The following is a 21,283-nucleotide window of genomic DNA, read 5'->3' as shown; positions in this document are numbered from 1 at the left end:
GTATTTTGGGGTGTTTTTGGGGTGTTTTTGGGTGTTTTTGGGGTATTTTGGGGTGTTTTTGGGTGTTTTTGGGGTGTTTTTGGGGTATTTTGAGGTGGTTTTTGGGGTGTTTTGAGGTGTTTTTGGGGTGTTTTGGTGTGTTTTTGGGTGTTTCTGGGGTGTTTTGAGGTGTTTTTGGTGTATTTTGGTGTGTTTTGGTGTCGCTCACCTCCATCTCTGTCTCCAGGCAGGTGTGGGGGCCCAGGCTGGGGGCCACCATGGGGGCGCTGACGGGGAAGTTGGGGGGCAGGCGGGGGCAGCGGCGCAGCAGGACGGGGTTCACCCCGCTCAGGAACTGCTCCCCGAAAAACGCGTCCTCCTGCCAGTGCTGCAGCACGTACTCTGCAGCGGGGACAGGGGACAGCTGGGGACAGCTGGGGACAGCTGGGGACAGCTGGGGACACCTGGGGACACCTGGGGACAGCTGGGGACAGCTGGGGACACACCTGGGGACACCTGGGGACACCTGGGGACACCTGGGGACACCTGGGGACAGCTGGGGACACACCTGGGGACACCTGGGGACAGCTGGGGACACCTGTCCCTGTGTCCCTGTGTCCTTCTGTCCCTGTGTCCCTGTGTCCTCCTGCCAGTGCTGCAGCACGTACTCTGCAGCGGGGGGACAGCGGGGACAGCTGTCCTTCTGTCCCCTCTGTCCCCTTGTCCCGTGTCCCTCTGTCCCCTGTGCCTCCCTGTCCCCCTGTCCCCCCATCCCACTGTCCCCCTGTCCCCTGTCCCTCTGTCTCCTGTGTCCCCATGTCCCCCATCCCCTGTCCCCATGTCCCCACTGTCCCCTCTGTCCCCTATGTCCCCAAACCCCCCATGTCCACCTGTCCCCCCTGTCCCCCGTTCCCCCTGTGTCTCCCCTGTCCCCCCTCTGTCCAGTGTCCGTGTGCCCCGTGTGTCCCCGTGTGTCCCCGTGTGTCCGTGTGTCCGTGTGCCCCGTGTGTCCCCGTGTGTCTGTGTGTGTCTGTGTCTCTGTGTCCCCGTGTGTCTGTGTGCCCATGTGTCTGTGTGTCTGTGTGTCCGTGTGTGTCTGTGTGTCCATGTGTCTGTGTGTCCGTGTGTGTCTGTGTGTCCGTGTGTGTCTGTGTGTCCGTGTGTCCATGTGTCTGTGTGTCCGTGTGTCTGTGTGTCTGTGTATGTCTGTGTGTCTGCGTGTCCATGTGTCTGTGTGTGTGTGTGTGTCCATGTGTCTGTGTGTGTGTGCGTGTCCATGTGTCTGTGTGTCCCCGTGTGTCGGTGTGTCCGTGTGTCTGTGTGTCTGTGTGTCCATGTGTCGGTGTGTCTGTGTGTCTGTGTGTGTCCCGGTGTATCCCGGTATATCCATGTGTCTGTCCCCTGTCTGTGTGCCCATGTGTCTGTGTGTCCGTGTGTCCGTGTGTCTGTGTGTGTCTGTGTGTCTGTGTGTCTGTGTGTCCCCGTGTGTCTGTGTGTCCATGTGTCTGTGTGTCTGTGTGTGTCTGCATGTCCATGTGTCTGTGTGTCTGTGTGTCCATGTGTCTGTGTGTCTGTGTGTGTCTGTGTGTCCGTGTGTGTCCGTGTGTCCATGTGTCTGTGTGTCTGTGTGCCCATGTGTCTGTGTGTCCGTGTGTCCGTGTGTCTGTGTGTCTGTGTGTCCCCGTGTGTCTGTGTGTCCATGTGTCTGTGTGTCTGTGTGTCTGCATGTCCATGTGTCTGTGTGTCCGTGTGTGTCTGTGTGTCCATGTGTCGGTGTGTCTGTGTGTCTGTGTGTGTCCGTGTGTCTGTGTGTCCGTGTGTCCGTGCATCCTGGTGTGTCTGTCCGGTGTGTCCGTGTGTCTGGGTGTGTCCATGTGTCTGTCCGTGTGTGTCCGTGTGTCCACGTGTCCGTGTGTGTCCGTGTGTCCACGTGTCCGTGTGTCCACGTGTCCGTGTGTCCATGTGTCCGTGCGTCTGCGTGTCTCTGTGTCCCGGTGTGTCCCGGTGTGTCTCCGTGTCCCCGTGTGTCTGTCCACGTGTGTCCGTGTGTCCCGGCGTATCCACATGTCCGTGTGTTCCTGTCCCGGTGTGTCTGTGTGTCCTGGTGTGTCTGTCCATCTGTCCATGTGTGTGTCCGTGTGTATGGGTCCCTGTGATGGGGGTGTGTCCTGGTGTGTGTGTCCATGTGCGTCTGTCCGGGTGTGTCAGTGTGTCCATGTGTGTCTGTCCCTGTGTCCGTGTGTCTGTCCTTGTGTGTCCACGTGCGTCCATCCCTGTGTCCATGCGTGTCCCTGTCCGTGGGTGTGTCCATGTGTCCGGCTGTGTCCGGCTGTGCATGTACCGGTGACGGGGGTGTGTCTGTGTGTGTGTGTCTGTGTGTGTCTGTGTGTGTCCGTGTGTGTCCGTGTGTCCGGCTGTGTCCGGCTGTGCGGGTACCGGCGACGGGGGTGTGTGTGTGTGTGTCTGTGTGTGTGTGTGTGTGTGTCTGTGTCTGTGTCTGTGTGTCTGTGTGTGTCCGTGTGTCCGGCTGTGCGGGTACCGGTGACGGGGGTGTGTGTGTCTGGGTGTGTCTGTGTGTGTGTCTGGGTGTGTCCGTGTGTCCGGCTGTGTCCGGCTGTGCGGGTACCGGTGACGGGGGTGTGTCTGTGTGTGTGTGTCTGTGTGTCCGTGTGTGTATCCGTGTGTCCGGTTGTGTCCGGCTGTGCAGGTACCGGTGACGGGGGGTGTGTCTGTGTGTGTGTGTGTGTGTCCGTGTGTGTGTCTGGGTGTGTCCGTGTGTCCGGCTGTGCGGGTACCGGTGACGGGGGTGTGTGTGTGTGTGTCTGTGTGTGTCTGTGTGTGTGTGTCTGTGTGTGTCTGTGTGTGTCTGTGTGTGTCTGTGTGTGTCTGTGTGTGTCTGTGTGTCCGGCTGTGTCCGGCTGTGCGGGTACCGGTGATGGGGGTGTGTGTCTGTGTGTGTCTGGGTGTGTCTGTGTGTGTCTGTCCGTGTGTGTGTCCGTGTGTCCGGCTGTGTCCGGCTGTGCGGGTACCGGTGACGGGAGTGTGTCTGTGTGTGTGTGTCCGTGTGTCCGGTTGTGTCCGGCTGTGCGGGTACCGGTGACGGGGGTGTCTGTGTGTGTGTCTGGGTGTGTCTGTCTGTGTGTGTCTGTGTGTGTCTGTGTGTGTCTGGGTGTGTCCGTGTGTCCGGCTGTGTGGGTACCGGTGACGGAGGTGTGTCTGTGTGTGTCTGTGTGTGTCTGGGTGTGTCTGTGTGTGTCCGGCTGTGTCCGGCTGTGCGGGTACCGGTGACGGGGGTGTGTCTGTGTGTGTCTGTGTGTGTCTGTGTGTGCCCGTGTGTCCGGCTGTGTCCGGCTGTGCAGGTACCGGTGACGGGGGTGTGTCTGTGTGTGTCTGTGTGTGTCTGTGTGTGTCTGGGTGTGTCTGGGTGTGTCTGGGTGTGTCCATGTGTCCGGCTGTGGCCGGCTGTGCAGATACTGGTGACAGGGGTGTGTCTGGGTGTGTCTGGGTGTGTCTGTGTGTGTCCGTGTGTCCGGCTGTGTCCGGCTGTGCGGGTACCGGTGACGGGGGTGTGTGTGTCTGTGTGTGTCTGTGTGTGTGTGTGTCTGTGTGTGTCTGGGTGTGTCCGGGTGTGTGTCCGTGTGTCCGGCTGTGTCCGGCTGTGCGGGTACCGGTGACGGGGGGTGTGTCTGTGTGTGTGTCCGTGTGTGTCTGGGTGTGTCTGTGTGTGTCCGTGTGTGTGTCCGTGTGCCCGGCTGTGTCCGGCTGTGCGGGTACCGGTGACGGGGGTGTGTGTGTGTGTGTCTGGGTGTGTCTGGGTGTGTCCGGCTGTGTCCGGCTGTGTCCGGCTGTGCGGGTACCGGTGACGGGGGTGTGTGTGTCTGGGTGTGTCTGGGTGTGTCTGGGTGTGTCCGTGTGTTCGGCTGTGTCCGGCTGTGCGGGTACCGGTGACGGGGGTGTGTCTGTGTGTGTGTCCGGGTGTGTCTGGGTGTGTCCATGTGTCCGGTTGTGTCCGGCTGTGCGGGTACCGGTGACGGGGGTGTGTGTGTCTGTGTGTCTGTGTGTGTCTGGGTGTGTGTCCGTGTGTCCGGTTGTGTCCGGCTGTGCGGGTACCGGTGACGGGGGTGTGTGTGTGTGTGTCTGGGTGTGTCTGGGTGTGTCCATGTGTCCGGCTGTGTCCGGTTGTGTCCGGCTGTGCGGGTACCGGTGACGGGGGTGTGGAAGGAGCGGAACACTCGGGTCATGGCGTCCACGCTGGGCCAGGAGCTGGGCCGGGCCAGGAACCCCCGGAGCTTGGCCTCCAGGTTCCTGGGGACAGCATCGAGGGGACAGTGGGGACATTGGGGACATTGGGGACATGGGGGGACATTGGGGACATTGGGGGACACTGGGGGGACACTGGGGACATTGGGGACATTGGGGACATTGGGGACATCATTGGGGGACATTGGGGACATTGGGGGGACATTGGGGACATTGGGGACATCATTGGGGGACATTGGGAGACATTGGGGACATTGGGGACAGGGGGGACATTGGGGACATTGGGGACATTGGGGGGACATTGGGGGGGACATTGGGGACATTGAGGGGACATTGGGGACAGTGGGGACATTGGGGACATTGGGGACATTGGGGACATTGGGGGACATTGGGGACATTGGGGGACTTTGGGGGGACATTGGAGACATTGGGGACATTGGGGGGACATTGGGGACATTGGGGACATTGGGGACATTGGGGGGACATTGGGGACATTGGGGACATTGGGGGGACATTGGGGACATTGGGGACATTGGGGACATTGGGGACATTGGGGGACAGTGGGGACAGTGGGGACATTGGGGACATTGGGGACATTGGGGACATTGGGCCTGGCCGAGTCCCGTGGGGGGAGGGTGTGCGCAGGGGCAGGTTTGGGGTCAGGGGCCAGAGAGGGGTCAGAGGGGAGGGTCAGCGGTCAGGGGTCACTCAGGGTCACTCAGGGTCACTCAGGGTCACTCAGGGGTCACTCAGGGGTCAGTGGTCAGTGGTCACTCAGTGGTCACTCAGTGGTCACTCAGGGATGGGTCAGGGGTCACTCAGTGGTCACTCAGTGGTCACTCAGTGGTCACTCAGGGATGGGTCAGTGGTCACTCAGTGGTCACTCAGTGGTCACTCAGTGGTCACTCAGGGTCACTCACGCGGCGCTGCCCCGCAGGTAGAAGGCCGAGGCTTTGGGCAGGGAGTAGCTCAGGGGTCAGGGGTGGGGCAGGGGTGGGTCAGTGGTCAGTGGTCAGGGGTCACTCAGGGGTCACTCAGGAGGTCACTCAGGGGTCACTCAGGGGTCAGTGGTCACTCAGTGGTCAGTGGTCACTCAGAGATGGGTCAGTGGGCACTCAGGGGGCACTCAGAGGTCACTCAGTGGTCAGTGGTCACTCAGGGATGGGTCAGTGGTCAGTGGTCACTCAGGGTCACTCAGGGATGGGTCAGTGGTCACTCAGGGTCACTCAGTGGTCAGTGGTCACTCTGTGGTCACTCAGTGGTCACTCAGGGTCACTCAGGGTCACTCAGGGTCACTCAGTGGTCACTCAGGGATGGGTCAGTGGTCAGTGGTCACTCACGCGGCGCTGCCCCGCAGGTAGAAGGCCGAGGCTTTGGGCAGGGAGTAGCTCAGGTCAGCGTCCAGCGGCGTCCCCAGGGGCAGCGCCCAGGGCAGGCCGGGGGCAAACGGGGCCAGCCTGGGGACAGGAGGGACAGGTGACACACCTGGGACAGGTGACACACCTGGGACACACCTGGGACAGGTGACACACCTGGGGACAGCCTGGGGACAGGTGACACACCTGGGGACACACCTGGGACAGGTGACACACCTGGGGACACCTAGGGACACCTGGGGACACCTGGGGACACACCTGGGACAGGTGACACACCTGGGACACACCTGGGACAGGTGACACACCTGGGGACACCTAGGGACACCTGGGGACACCTGGGGACACACCTGGGACAGGTGACACACCTGGGGACAGCATGGGGACAGGTGACACACCTGGGACACACCTGGGACAGGTGACACACCTGGGACAGGTGACACACCTGGGGACAGCATGGGGACAGGTGACACACCTGGGAACACACCTGGGACAGGTGACACACCTGGGACACACCTGGGGACAGGTGACACACCTGGGGACACACCTGGGGACACACCTGGGGACAGGACAGGGCCACACCCAGCGGTGTCACCCCCCCTCCCCAGGTGCCAGCCCCAGCTGTCCCCTCCCCTCACCTGTAGCGCCGGCGCTGTTGCACCAGGTGTCGGCGGCGCTGCCGCTGCAGCCGCGGGTGTCGCTCCATGGCCGGCGTGGTGGCTGCGGTGACATCGACAGGTGTGAACAGGTGTGTCACAGGTGTGTCCCCAGGTGTCCCCAGGTGTCCCCAGGTGTGTCCCCCGGTGTGTCCCCAGGTGTCCCCAGGTGTCCCCAGGTGTCCCCAGGGGTGTCCCCAGCTGTCCCCAGGGGTGTCCCCAGCTGTCCCCCAGTGTTCCCAGCTGTCCCAGGTGTCCCCAGGTGTCCCCAGGTGTGTCCCCCGGTGTCCCCAGATGTCCCCAGGTGTGTCCCCAGGTGTCCCAGGTGTCCCCAGCTGTCACCCGGTGTCCCCCCAGCTGTCCCCCAGTGTCCCCAGCTGTCCCAGGTGTCCCCAGGTGTGTCCCCCGGTGTCCCCAGATGTCCCCAGGTGTGTCCCCAGGTGTCCCAGGTGTCCCCAGCTGTCACCCGGTGTCCCCCCAGCTGTCCCCCGGTGTCCCCAGGTGTCCCAGGTGTGCTCACCTGTACCCTCGGGCAGCTCCCAGGTGTTGTACCCCTCGAGCCAGCGGTAGCACGGGAAGTGGAAGGGCCCCAGGTCAGCGACGTCATCGGTGTCACCTGCGGGGGTGACGTCACCTGGAGTGGAACTGGTGTCACCTGCGGGGGTGACGTCACCTGGAGTGGAACAGGTGTCACCTGCGGGGGTGACGTCACCTGGAGTGGAACAGGTGTCACCTGCGGGGGTGACGTCATCTGGAGTGGCACAGGTGTCACCTGCGGGGGTGACGTCATCTGGAGTGGCACAGGTGTCACCTGCAGGGGTGACGTCACCTGGAGTGGAACAGGTGTCACCTGCGGGGGTGACGTCACCTGGAGTGGAACAGGTGTCACCTGCGGGGGTGACGTCACCTGGAGTGGAACAGGTGTCACCTGCGGGGGTGACGTCACCTGGAGTGGCACAGGTGTCACCTGCGGGGGTGACGTCACCTGGAGTGGAACAGGTGTCACCTGCAGGGGTGACGTCACCTGGAGTGGCACAGGTGTCACCTGCAGGGGTCACGTCACCTGGAGTGGAACTGGTGTCACCTGTGGGGGTGACATCACCTGGAGTGGAACAGGTGTCACCTGCGGCAGTGATGTCACCTGTGATGTCACAGGCGTCACCTGCAGCAGTGATGTCACCTGGAGTGGCACAGGTGTCACTTTTGCAGGTTATGATGTGATGTGTGCCACTCCAGGTGTCACCTGTGCCACCACCTTCACCTGTGCTGGCAGTGCCGATGTCACCTGTGCCATTCCAGGTGTCACTTGTGCCATTGCAGGTGTCACCTGTGCACCTGATTATGTCACCTGTGCCATTGCAGATGTCACCTGTGCCATTACAGCTGTCACCTGTGCACCTGGTGATGTCACCTGTGAACCTGGTGATGTCACCTGTGCCACTTCAGGTGTCCCCACAGTGCCACCACCCTCACCTGTGCCATTGCAGATGTCACCTGTGCCATTACAGCTGTCACCTGTGCACCTGATGATGTCACCTGTGCCACTCCAGGTGTCACCCGTGCCATTGCAGGTGTCCCCAATGCCACTGCAGGTGTCACCTGTGCCACTCCAGGTGTCACCTATGCCATAGCAGGTGTCACCTGTGCCACCACCCTCACCTGTGCTGGCAGTGCCGATGTCACCTGTGCCACTCCAGGTGTCACCTGTGCCACCACGCTCACCTGTGCTGGCAGTGCCGATGTCACCTGTGCCATTCCAGGTGTCACCTGTGCCATTGCAGGTGTCCCCAGTGCCACTCCAGGTGTCACCTGTGTCACTGCAGGTGTCACCTGTGCCACTCCAGGTGTCACCTGTGCCACCACCCTCACCTCTGCTGGCAGTGCCAATGTCACCTGTGCCACTCCAGGTGTCACCTGTGCCACCACGCTCACCTGTGCTGGCAGTGCCGATGTCACTCGCGCTGTCCTCAGGCTCCTCCTCCAGCTCCTCCTCCTCTGTCACCTCCTCGCTGTCACCTGTCCCCTCCTCCTCCTCCTCCTCTGCCACCTCCTCCTCGCTGTCACCTTCATCCTCCTCCTCCTCCTCCTCCTCGTCCCAGCTGTCCCCATCGCTGTCACCGTCGCTGTCACCGTCGCTGTCACCGTCACTGTCCCCGGGGGTGTCCCCGGGGGTGTCCCCGCGCTGTCCCCACACGGTGACGCTCTCCAGGTACCAGGAGCTCTCGGGGAGACCCCCACAGGGCCCCTTGTGCACCTGCAGCAGCAACAGGCGGCCCAGGGGACAGGGGACAGGGACACGGTACTCTGTCACCTGGGGACACGGGGACATTGTCAGTGTGTCACTGTCACTGTGTCACTGTGTCACTGTCACTGTGTCACTGTGTCACTGTGTCACTGTCACTGTGTCACTGTCACTGTGTCAGTGTGTCACTGTGTCACTGTGTCACTGTCACTGTGTCACTGTCACTGTGTCACTGTAACTGTCACTGTCACTGTGTCACTGTCACTGTGTCACTGTGTCACTGTGTCACTGTGTCACTGTGTCACTGTCACTGTGCACCTGCAGCAGCAACAGGCGGCCCAGGGGACGGGGGACGGGGACACAGTACTCTGTCACCTGGGGACACGGGGACATTGTCAGTGTGTCACTGTCACTGTGTCACTGTCACTGTCACTGTGTCACTGTCACTGTGTCACTGTCACTGTGTCACTGTGTCACTGTCACTGTGTCACTGTCACTGTGTCACTGTGTCACTGTCACTGTGTCATTGTGTCACTGTGTCACTGTCACTGTGTCACTGTCACTGTGTCACTGTGTCACTGTCACTGTGTCACTGTCACTGTGTCACTGTCACTGTGCACCTGCAGCAGCAACAGGCGGCCCAGGGGACGGGGGACGGGGACACGGTACTCTGTCACCTGGGGACACGGGGACATTGTCAGTGTGTCACTGTCACTGTGTCACTGTGTCACTGTCACTGTGTCACTGTGTCACTGTCACTGTGTCAGTGTGTCACTGTCAGTGTGTCACTGTGTCACTGTGTCACTGTGTCACTGTCACTGCGTCACTGTCACTGTGTCACTGTCACTGTCCCTGTCACTGTGTCACTGTGTCACTGTCACTGTGTCACTGTCACTGTGTCAGTGTGTGACTGTCACTGTCACTGTGTCACTGTCACTGTGTCACTGTCACTGTGTCACTGTGTCTGTGTCAGTGTCACTGTGTCACTGTGTCACTGTCACTGTGTCACTGTCACTGTGTCACTGTGTCACTGTCACTGTGTCATTGTGTCACTGTGTCACTGTCACTGTGTCACTGTGTCACTGTCACTGTGTCACTGTCACTGTGTCACTGTCACTGTCACTGTGTCACTGTCACTGTGTCACTGTGTCACTGTCACTGTGTCACTGTCACTGTGTCACTGTGTCACTGTGTCACTGTCACTGTGTCACTGTGTCACTGTGTCACTGTCACTGTATCACTGTGTCACTGTCACTGTGTCACTGTCACTGTCACTGTCACTGTGTCACTGTCACTGTGTCACTGTCACTGTGTCACTGTGTCACTGTCACTGTGTCACTGTCACTGTGTCACTGTCACTGTCACTGTGTCACTGTGACTGTCACTGTGTCACTGTGTCACTGTCACTGTCACACACCAGCTCCAGGCTGTGACATGGACTGTGATGTCACTCGCTCCATGCCACCGTTGTCCCTGCTGTCCCCAGCCCGGCAGTGTCACTGTCACCTTGCTGCGCGGCTGTTGTCACCACAGTGCCACTGTCACCTCCACCATGGCTGTGCCACCATCGCTGTGTCACCATCGCTGTCACCATGCCACCACCATTGCTGTGTCACCGCTGTCACCATCGCTGTCACCGTGCCACCATCACCGCTGTGTCACCATCGCTGTCACTGTGCCACCACCACCGCTGTGTCACCATCACTGTCATCATGCCACCATTGCTGTGTCACCGCTGTCACCATCAGCAGGCCATTGTTGTCACCATTGCTGTGCCACCACCGCTGTGTCACCATTGCTGTCACCATCGATGTCACCGTGCCACCACCACTGTGTCACCACCGCTGTCACCGTGCCACCACCACCGCGTCACGGCCACCCCCGACACCGCCTGAGGAACAGCCATTGTCACCCCATTGTCACCATCAATGTGTCGCTGCTGTCACCATCATTGTCACCACTGTCACCACTGCTGTGCCACCGCTGTCACCACTGTGCCACCACCGCTGTGTCACCACCATCGTGTCACCATTGTCACGACTGTTGTGCCACCACTGTCACCATCACTGTCCCCACAGCTGTGTCACCGTCCCCGTGTCCCTGTGTCCCCATGCCCCACCCTGCCAGTGATGGTGACACTGTCCCTGTGTCCCCACAGTGTCACCGTGCCCGTGTCACCATCCCTGTGTCACCATCCCTGTGTCACCATCTCCCTGTCCCGCCCTGGCGGCGATGGTGTCACCATCCCCGTGTCCCCACTGTGTCACCGTGCCCGTGTCACCGTGCCCGTGTCCCCACTGTGTCACCGTGCCCGTGTCACCGTGCCCGTGTCCCCACTGTGTCACCGTGCCCATGTCACCGTGCCCGTGTCACCGTCCCCGTGTCCCCACTGTGTCACCATGACCGTGTCACCATCCCCGTGTCCCCACTGTGTCACCGTGCCCATGTCACCGTGCCCGTGTCCCCACTGTGTCACCATGCCCGTGTCACCGTCCCCGTGTCCCCACTGTGTCACCGTGCCCGTGTCACCATCCCCGTGTCACCATCCCCGTGTCCCCGTCCCCGCCCTGCCGGTGCTGGTGTCACCATCCCCGTGTCCCCACCATTGTGTCACCGTCCCCGTGTCCCCAGTGCCACCCACGGAGGCTCCTCGCCTGTGCCAGCCCCGCCCTGGGTGTCACCTGTGCCTCACCCGCTGTCCCCACACCCCACAGCCCCTTTTGGGGGGGGTCTCTGCACCCCTGGGACCCCCCCGGTCCCCTCTGACCCCCCCAGGGGTGACACAGCCACCCCAAAACGTCCCCAAATCCACACAAATGTCACACAGAGCCCCCCCAAGTGTCCCCCAAATCCCTCCCAAGCCTCTCCTGACACCCCCAGAGGTGACAGAGCCACCCCAGAGGTGACACAGCCACCCCCAAAAGTCCCCCAAACCCCCCAAAATCCCCCCAAATCCCTCCCAGACCTCTCCTGACCCCCTAAAGGTGACAGAGCCAGCCCCAGATGTCCCCAAATCCCCCCCAGATGTCCCCAAATCCCTCCCAAGCCTCTCCTGACACCCCCAGAGGTGACAGAGCCACCCCAGAGGTGACACAGCCACCCCCAAAAGTCCCCCAAACCCCCCAAAATCCCCCCAAATCCCTCCCAAGCCTCTCCTGACCCCCTAAAGGTGACAGAGCCAGCCCCAGATGTCCCCAAATCCCCCCCAGATGTCCCCAAATCCCTCCCAAGCCTCTCTTGACACCCCCAGGGGTGACAGAGCCACCCCAGAGGTGACACAGCCACCCCCAGATGTCACCCAGACCCCCCCAGGTGTCTCCCAGAGTCCCCAAATGTCCTCCAGACCCCCCCAAATCCCTCCCAAGCCTCTCGTGACACCCCCAGGGGTGACAGAGCCACCCCCAAAAGTCCCCAAATCCCCCCCAAATCCCCTCAGAGCCGCCCCTCCCCCCTCAGAGCCCCCCTCCCCTCAGAGCCGCCCCTCCCCCCTCAGAGCCCCCCTCCCCTCAGAGCCGCCCCTCCCCCCTCAGAGCCCCCCTCCCCTCAGAGCCGCCCCTCCCCCCTCAGAGCCCCCCTCCCCTCAGAGCCGCCCCTCCCCCCTCAGAGCCCCCCTCCCCTCAGAGCCGCCCCTCCCCCCTCAGAGCCCCCCTCCCCTCAGAGCCCCCCTCCCCTCAGAGCCGCCCCTCCCCCCTCCCCTCACAGTGCCCCCCCCTCCCCTCAGCGCCCCCGGCGCTCCCCTCACCGCCCCGCAGTGGAAATCCGGTCCCCATCGGTCCAGCGGGGTCCTGGGGCTGCTCCCGCGGCTCCCCACCAGCGTCACGGCGATGGCGTCGCTGGTACCGGCGCCGGGAGCGGTGCCGGTGCGGACCCGCACTCGGTACTCGGCCATGGCGGAGATACCCGGCGGTGATTGACGCGGGGCGGAGCCAATCGCGGCCGGCCTCACGCGCCCCCCAGCCAATGGGAGCGCGGCGAGCCGGGGCGCGGCCAATCGCTGCGCGGGGCGGGGGAAAAGGGCGGGGTTAAATCGTCACTTCCGCCTTCACTTCCGGCGCCACTTCCGGGTGCGATGGACCCCGAGTTCGACGATGTGGTGGCGGTGGAGGATCTGATGGTGAGGCCACGCCCCTTCAGCGCTTGGCCCCGCCCTTTTCTCACGGCCACGCCCACCCCCGTGGACCCCCAACTCCCGCGACCCCCCGGGCCACACCCCTTTTGCACCCGCCCCGCGACCCCCGGCTTGGCCCCGCCCCCTCACGGAAGCCACGCCCTCGCATGACCACGCCCCTTTTGGCGCCTCGGCCACGCCCCCACCTGCATTGGCCACGCCCCCTCGGGGACCCCCCCCGCGGGTCTTTGGGGCCCCCCCCGGCAGCGCCGCCCGTTTGTGGAGGCCACGCCCACATGGGGAAACCCCGCCCCCCAGTGCTCCCAGTAACCCCCAGTACCCCCAGTGCTCCCAGTAACCCCCAGTGCTCCCAGTAACCCCCAGTAACCCCCCAGTGCTCCCAGTATCCCCCAGTACCCCCAGTGCTCCCAGTGCTCCCAGTACCCCCAGTGCTCCCAGTAACCCCCAGTGCTCCCAGTAACCCCCAGTAACCCCCCAGTGCTCCCAGTATCCCCCAGTGCTCCCAGTACCCCCCCAGTGCTCCCAGTATCCCCCAGTACCCCCAGTGCTCCCAGTGCTCCCAGTAACCCCCAGTGTGGCCGGTGCCTCCTCAGTGACCCCCCCGACCCCCCCAGTGTCACCTGGGGCCTCTCTGGGGACATCCCGGGGACCCCCAGTGTCACCCCAGTGTCACCCAGTGCCACCCCCAGTGTCACCCCAGTGTCACCCTGACCCCCCCCAGTGTCACCCTGACCCCCCCGTGTCACCCCCGGTGTCCCCATGGTGTCCCCATGGTGTCCTCGTGTCCCCACCCTGTGTCACCCTGACCCCCCCCACACACCCCGAGTGTCACCCTGACCACCCCCAGTGCCACCCTGACCCCCCATTGTCACCCTGAGCCCCCCAGTGTCACCCTGACCCTCCCAGTGCCCCCCAATGTCACCCTCACTTCCCCAGTGTCACCCCAGTGTCACCCTGACCCCTCCCAGTGTCACCCTCACCCCTCCAATGTCACCCTAAACCTCCCCAGTGCGCCCCCAGTGCCACCCCCGGTGTCCCCGTGTCCCCACCCAGTGTCACCCTCACCCCCCCCCCCACACCCCGACTGTCATCCTGACCCCCGCAGTGTCACCCTCAGCCCCCAGTGTCACCCTGACCCCCGCAGTGTCACCCTCAGCCCCCAGTGTCACCCTGACCCCCCCAGTGTCACCATGACCCCCCCCCAGTGCCCGCCAATGTCACCCTCATCCCCCCCAGTGTCACCCCAATGTCACCCTGACTCCCCCAGTGCCCCCAGTGCCCCCCTATTGTCCCCATGATGTCCCCGTGCCCCCCAGTATCACCCCAGTGTCACCCTCACGCCCACCAGTGTCACCCTGACCCCCCCATTGTCACCCCAGTGTCACCCTGACCACCCCTCACCCCCCCCAGTGTCACCCTCATCCCCCCCATTGTCACCCCAGTGTCACCCTGACCTCCCCCATTGTCACCCTGACCCCCCCCAGTGTCACCCTGACCCCCCCAATGTCACCCCAGTGTCACCCTGACCCCCCCCTTGTCACCCTGACTCCCCCCAGTGTCACCCTGACCCTCCCATTGTCACCCTGACTCCCCCCAGTGTCACCCTGACCCCCCCAGTGTCACCCTTAACCCCCTCCAGGGCCCCATGGGCCTCTCTGGGGACACCCTGAGGACCCCCAAAGTCACCCTGACCCCCCCCATGTCACCCTGACCCCCCCCATTGTCACCCCAGTGTCACCCTGACCCCCCCATTGTCACCCCAGTGTCACCCTGACCCCCCCAGTGTCACCCTGACCCCCCAGTGTCACCCCAGTGTCACCCCAGTGTCACCCTGACCCCCCCATTGTCACCCCAGTGTCACCCTGACCCCCCCAGTGTCACCCAGACGCCCCCATGTCACCCAGACTCCCTCAGTGTCACCCAGACCCCCTCAGTGTCACCCAGACCCCCCCAATGTCACCCCAGTGTCACCCTGACCCCCCCAAGTGTCACCCTGACTCCCCCAGTGTCACCCTGCCCCCCCCTTAGTGTCGCCCCCCGCCCGTTGTGCGCAGGCGCTGGAGCGGCGCTACGCGGCCGAGCGCCAGCAGGGGGCGCTGTCCCGGCAGAGCCGCTTCGAGTACGGCTGGGCCCTGGTTCGGAGCCGGTACCGGGAGGACACGGCCCGAGGGGTGGAGCTGCTCTCCGGTGAGGGGCGGGGCTAACGGGGGGCGGGGCTGGGCCCTGGTTCGGAGCCGGTACCGGGAGGACACGGCCCGAGGGGTGGAGCTGCTCTCCGGTGAGGGGCGGGGCTAACGGGGGGCGGGGCTGGGCCCTGGTTCGGAGCCGGTACCGGGAGGACACGGCCCGAGGGGTGGAGCTGCTCTCCGGTGAGGGGCGGGGCTAACGGGGGGCGGGGCTGGGCCCTGGTTCGGAGCCGGTACCGGGAGGACACGGCCCGAGGGGTGGAGCTGCTCTCCGGTGAGGGGCGGGGCTAACGGGGGGCGGGGCTGGGCCCTGGTTCGGAGCCGGTACCGGGAGGACACGGCCCGAGGGGTGGAGCTGCTCTCCGGTGAGGGGCGGGGCTAACGGGGGGCGGGGCTGGGCCCTGGTTCGGAGCCGGTACCGGGAGGACACGGCCCGAGGGGTGGAGCTGCTCTCCGGTGAGGGGCGGGGCTAACGGGGGGCGGGGCTGGGCCCTGGTTCGGAGCCGGTACCGGGAGGACACGGCCCGAGGGGTGGAGCTGCTCTCCGGTGAGGGGCGGGGCTAAGGAGGGGGCGTGGCCTCGCGGCTCCCAGTGGGGGCGGGGCTAATGAGGGGTCATGGCCTCTCTCGTGTGGTGGGCGGGGCTAAGAGGGGACGTGGCCGCTCTCATGTGAGGGGCAGGGGCTAAGAGGGGGCGTGGCCTCTCCCGGTGAAGGGCGGGGCTAAAGTGGGGGCGTGGCCTCCGGTGATAGATGGGGCTAAGAGGGGGCGTGACCTCACTGTGCTCCGGTGAAAGGCAGGGCTAAGGTGGGGGCGGGACTGAGGGGGCGTGGTCTCTCAGGTAATGGGCGGGGCTAATAGGGGCGTGGCCTCTATCCGGTGATGGGTGGGGCTAAGAGGGGGCGTGGCCTCTCTGCTGATGGGCGGGGCTGAGGGGCGTGGTCTTGCTCTCCCCGTTGATGGGCAGGGCTAAGAGGGGGCGTGGCCTCTCCATTGATGGGCGGGACTAAGAGGGGGCGTGGTCTCGTCGGCGATGGGCGGGGCTTAAGAGGGGCGTGGCCATCACCGTTCCAGCCCCGCCCGCTGGGTGGCACTATTGGGCACGGTTTGGGGCGGGGCCTGATTTGGGAGCGGGGCCACAACAAATAGGGGGGGACAATGGGGGGGTTTGGGGGGCTGTGGGGTAGTTCTGGGGCAGTTTTGGGGCATTTTGGGGGGTTTTGGGGTGCTCTGGGGTGATTTTGGGGGGCTGTGGGGCAGTTTTGGGGGGTTTTGGGGTGCTCTGGGGTGATTTTGGGGGGCTGTGGGGCAGTTTTGGGGGGTTTTGGGGTGGTTTTTGGGTGGTTTTGGGGGGCTCCAGGGGCCGTTGGGGGTTTTTTAGAGGGGGTTCTGGGAAATTTGGGGGATTTTGGGGGGGTTGGGGGGGTTGGGACAGTTTTGGGGTGTTTGGGGCAGTTTTGGGGGGTTCTGGGGTGGTTTTTGGGGGGTTTGGGGCAGTTTTGGGGGGTTTGGGGCAGTTTTGGGGGGTTATGAGGTGGTTTTTGGGGGGTTTGGGGCAGTTTTGGGGGGTTCTGGGGTGGTTTTTGGGGGGTTTGGGGCAGTTTTGGGGGGTTTGGGGCAGTTTTGGGGGTCCCGGGAAGTGGGGGAGGGGTTGATGACCCCGCTCGTGCCCCTCCCCCCCCCCCCAGAGCTGCTGCCCGAGACCCCCCCGGAGGAGCAGCGAGACGTCCTGTTCTACCTGGCCCTGGGCAACTACCGGCTGCAGGTGGGGACACACCTGGGGACACACCTGAGACACCTGGGGACACACCTGGGGACACACCTGAGACACCTGGGACACACCTGGGACACCTGGGGACACACCTGGGACACCTGGGACACACCTGAGACAGCTGGGGACACACCTGGGACACCTGGGGACACACCTGGGGACACACCTGAGACACCTGGGGACACACCTGAGACACCTGGGGACACACCTGGGGACACACCTGAGACACCTGGGGACACACCTGAGACACCTGGGACACACCTGGGACACACCTGGGACACACCTGGGACACACCTGAGACACCTGGGGACACACCTGGGGACACACCTGAGACACCTGGGACACACCTGAGACACCTGGGGACACACCTGGGACACACCTGGGACACCTGGGGACACACCTGGGGACACACCTGAGACACCTGGGGACACACCTGGGACACACCTGAGACACCTGGGGACACACCTGAGACACCTGGGAACACACCTGGGACACACCTGAGACACCTGGGGACACACCTGAGACACCTGGGACACCTGAGACACCTGGGGACACACCTGAGACACCTGGGACACACCTGGGACACCTGGGGACACACCTGGGACACCTGGGACACACCTGGGACACACCCGGGGACACCTGGGGACACACCTGGGACACCTGGGGACACACCTGGGACACACCCGGGGACACCTGGGGACACACCTGAGACACCTGGGGACACCTGGGACACACCTGAGACACCTGGGACACACCTGGGGACACACCTGAGACACCTGGGGACACACCTGAGACACCTGGGGACACACCTGGGACACACCTGAGACACCTGGGGACACACCTGGGACACCTGGGGACACACCTGGGACACACCCGGGGACACCTGGGGACACACCTGAGACACCTGGGGACACCTGGGACACACCTGAGACACCTGGGACACACCTGGGGACACACCTGAGACACCTGGGGACACACCTGGGGACACACCTGAGACACCTGGGGACACACCTGAGACACCTGAGGACACCTGGGACACACCTGAGACACCTGGGACACACCTGAGACACCTGGGACACACCTGGGGACACACCTGAGACACCTGGGACACACCTGAGACACCTGGGGACACACCTGGGGACACACCTGGGACACACCTGAGACACCTGGGACACACCTGGGGACACACCTGAGACACCTGTGGACACACCTGGGGACACACCTGAGACACCTGGGACACACCTGAGACACACCTGAGACACCTGGGACACACCTGAGACACACCTGAGACACCTGTGGACACACCTGGGACACCTGGGGACACACCTGGGGACACACCTGAGACACCTGAGACATCTGGGGACACACCTGGGACACACCCGGGGACACCTGGGGACACACCTGAGACACCTGGGGACACCTGGGGACAGCTGGGGACACCTGGGGACATGGGGGGGACACGGGGACAGAAGTACGAGCGCTCCTGACACACCTGGAGTGGGGGAGGGGGCTCGGGGAGGTGACACAGGTGATACAGGAGGTGACACACAGGTGACACAGGTGACACAGGAGGTAACACAGGTGACACACAGGTGACACAGGTGACACGGGAGGTGACACAGGTGATACAGGAGGTGACACACAGGTGACACAGGTGACACAGGAGGTGACACAGGTGACACACAGGTGACACGGGAGGTGACACAGGTGATACAGGAGGTGACACACAGGTGACACAGGTGACACAGGACGTAACACAGGTGACCCAGGTGACCCAGGTGACACTCAGGTGACACAGGTGACACAGGGAGGTGACACAGGTGACACTCAGGTGTCCCCTCAGGAGTACGAGCGCTCCCTCGCACACCTGGAGCGGGGCAGGGGAGGGCTCAGGGAGGTGACACAGGTGACACCCAGGTGACACCCAGGTGACACACACGTGACAGAGGTGACACCCAGGTGACACCCAGGTGACACAGGTGACACACAGGTGACACACAGGTGACACACATGACACACACGTGACACAGGTGACACCCAGGTGACACAGGTGACACACAGGTGACACACAGGTGACACAGGTGTGACACAGGTGACACCCAGGTGACACACAGGTGACACCCAGGTGACACTCAGGTGTCCCCCCAGGAGTACGAGCGCTCCCTGGCACACCTGGAGCGGGGCGGGGGGGGCTCAGGGAGGTGACACAGGTGTGACACAGGTGACAAACAGGTGACACCCAGGTGACACAGGTGACACCCAGGTGACACTCAGGTGTCCCCCCAGGAGTACGAGCGCTCCCTGGCACACCTGGAGCGGGGCAGGGGGGGGCTCAGGGAGGTGACACAGGTGTGACACAGGTGACACAGGTGTGACCCAGGTGACCCAGGTGACACACAGGTGTCCCCACAGGAGTACGAGCGCTCCCTGGCACACCTGGAGCGGGGCAGGGGAGGGCTCAGGGAGGTGACACACACAGGTGACACAGGTGACACAGGTGACACACAGGTGACACAGGTGACACAGGGAGGTGACACAGGTGACACAGGTGACACACAGGTGACACAGGTGACCCAGGTGACACTCAGGTGTCCCCCCAGGAGTACGAGCGCTCCCTGGCACACCTGGAGCGGGGCAGGGGGGGGCTCAGGGAGGTGACACAGGTGACACAGGTGACACACAGGTGACACAGGTGACACAGGTGTGACCCAGGTGACACAGGTGACACACAGGTGACACAGGTGACACTCAGGTGTCCCCACAGGAGTACGAGCGCTCCCTGGCACACCTGGAGCAGGGCAGGGGGGGCTCAGGGAGGTGACACACACAGGTGACAAACAGGTGACACAGGGAGCTGACACAGGTGACAAACAGGTGACACAGGTGTCCCCCCAGGAGTACGAGCGCTCCCTGGCACACCTGGAGCGGGGCAGGGGGGGCTCAGGGAGGTGACACACACAGGTGACACAGGTGACACAGGTGACACACAGGTGTGACACAGGTGACACAGGTGACACAGGTGACACAGAGGTGACACAGGTGACCCAGGTGACACTCAGGTGTCCCCCCAGGAGTACGAGCGCTCCCTGGCACACCTGGAGCGCCTCCTGGCGGCCGAACCCCAGAACCCGCAGGTGCTGCGGCTGCGGAGCCGCGTCCGGAACCGCCTGAGGAGGGGTGAGGGGACAGCGGGGACATTGGGGACAGCGGGGGGACATTGGGGACATTGGGGGGGACATTGGGGGACATTGGGGGGGTGAGGGGACAGCGGGGAAATCACTGGGGGGGACAGCGGGGGGACATTGGGGACAGCGGGGGGGACACTGGGGACATTGGGGACATTGGGGGGGTGAGGGGACAGCGGGGACATCACTGGGGGGGACAGCGGGGGGACATTGGGGAGGACATCGGGGGTGAGGGGAGAGCGGGGACATGGGGGGGACATCATCGGGGACACTGGGGACATCGGGGGGTGAGGGGGAGGACATTGGGGACATCGGGGGTGAGGGGACATCATTGGGGACATCGGGGGGGGATATTGGGAGGTGAGGGGACATTGGGGACATCGGGGACATTGGGGGTGAGGGGACATCATTGGGGACATTGAGGGGACATTGGGGGGGACACGGGGGGTCCCGGAGCCCCCCGGCCTGGCGGGTGACGTGTCCCCTCCCCGTGTCCCCTCCCCGTGTCCCCTCCCCGTGTGTCCCCTTTGTCCCCCCAGACGGGCTGGTGGGCGCGGCCATCGTTGGGGGCGTGGTCATGGGCGTGGCCGGGCTGTTGGGCGTGGCCATCGCGCGCGCTCGGCACTGACCACGCCCCCTCCCGCGGGGGGAGGGGCTTGCGCCGTGACGTCACGGACTGGGAGGGGCGAAAGAGCGGCCCGCGGATTGCGTCAGGGCGGAGTGACGTCATGACGCGGAGTGACGTCAGAGACACCCCCCCTCCCCCCAGTGCCTTGGGGACACCCCCGGCCCCTCCCCCACCCCGCGCTGTCCCCTCCCCCCGCTGTAAATAAACCTGGTTGGGCTCCGAGTGTGACGTCACTGATGGGGGAAGGGCGGGAACCTGGTCTGGGACCCCCGAGTGTCCCCAAGTGTCCCCCGACCCCCCCCCGAGTGTCCCCGAGTGTCCCCTGACTCCCCCCGAGTGTCCCCTGACCCCCCCGAGTGTCCCCGAGTGTCCCCAAAGCCCCCCCGAGTGTCCCCGAGTGTCCCCTGACCCCCCCCGAGTGTCCCCAAAACCCCCCGAGTGTCCTCAAGTGTCCCCTGACCCCCCCCGAGTGTCCCCGAGTGTCCCCAGCCCCCCCCGGCGGATTTTGGGGTCCCCGCCCCTCCCCCCTTTGCCCCTCCCCCCCGATCTGCGTCACAGGAAGGGGCCCGGGTGGGGGAGGGGCGGCCCCGCCCCCTCGGGTGCCCCCCTGGGGGGGAGGGGCAGGAAGGGGGGAGGGGGGGCAGGAAGGGGGGAGGGGCGGCTCCGGACACCTGGTTCCTTCCTGAGGGGGGAGGGGCGGGGGGAACCCCCCCCAAACGGTGCCAGGCGGCCCCTCCCCCACCCCCGGCCACGCCCGGCTCCGGACACTGACCAGGGACACCAGTGACCGCTGACCAGTGACACCAGTGACACCAGTGACAACTGACCAGTGACACCAGTGACACCAGTGACCGGCTCCGGACACTGACCAGGGA

The 21,283-nt window shown here is 64.0% G+C and overlaps 2 protein-coding genes across 5 annotated transcripts in view; one reads left to right on the top strand and one right to left on the bottom strand.

The window, feature by feature from the left end:
• Window positions 1–12,632, bottom strand: part of LOC111942379 (polyunsaturated fatty acid lipoxygenase ALOX15B-like) — a 32,005-nt gene extending 19,373 nt beyond the window's left edge. The window contains exons 1-7 of one of the 4 annotated variants that reach the window (XM_086871741.1): window positions 12,253–12,632; window positions 8,201–8,579; window positions 6,789–6,884; window positions 6,251–6,332; window positions 5,580–5,696; window positions 4,181–4,284; window positions 209–381 (exon numbers count right to left, since the gene is read on the bottom strand). In XM_086871741.1, coding sequence (XP_086727867.1) covers window positions 209–381; window positions 4,181–4,284; window positions 5,580–5,696; window positions 6,251–6,332; window positions 6,789–6,884; window positions 8,201–8,579; window positions 12,253–12,399 — 1,098 coding nt within the window. In that variant the 5' untranslated portion in view covers window positions 12,400–12,632. The other 3 variants (XM_086871739.1, XM_086871737.1, XM_086871740.1) reach the window with 3 other exon arrangements.
• On the top strand, window positions 12,535–20,630 carry FIS1 (fission, mitochondrial 1). Its single transcript, XM_086871889.1, has 5 exons — window positions 12,535–12,624; window positions 14,694–14,826; window positions 16,513–16,589; window positions 19,667–19,772; window positions 20,320–20,630. The coding sequence occupies exons 1-5, from the start codon at window positions 12,580–12,582 to the stop codon at window positions 20,406–20,408; spliced, it is 450 nt and encodes a 149-aa protein (XP_086728015.1). The 5' UTR covers window positions 12,535–12,579; the 3' UTR covers window positions 20,409–20,630.
• Window positions 20,631–21,283: the final 653 nt, after the last annotated feature.

Source organism: Cyanistes caeruleus, chromosome 37 (assembly GCF_971803275.1).
Source record: "Cyanistes caeruleus chromosome 37, bCyaCae1.hap1.1, whole genome shotgun sequence".
In the NCBI taxonomy this organism is placed as follows: Eukaryota; Metazoa; Chordata; class Aves; order Passeriformes; family Paridae; genus Cyanistes; species Cyanistes caeruleus.
This window is presented reverse-complemented; position numbering and strand designations above follow the sequence as displayed.

Bases quoted from the DNA above. Each gene is read 5' to 3' on its own strand.
- FIS1 (XM_086871889.1), top strand. From the start codon at position 12,580: ATGGACCCCGAGTTCGACGATGTGGTGGCGGTGGAGGATCTGATG. The intron at 12,625-14,693 runs GTGAGGCCACGC...CGTTGTGCGCAG, and splicing joins TGGCGGTGGAGGATCTGATG to GCGCTGGAGCGGCGCTACGC. The intron at 16,590-19,666 runs GTGGGGACACAC...GTGTCCCCCCAG, and splicing joins TGGGCAACTACCGGCTGCAG to GAGTACGAGCGCTCCCTGGC.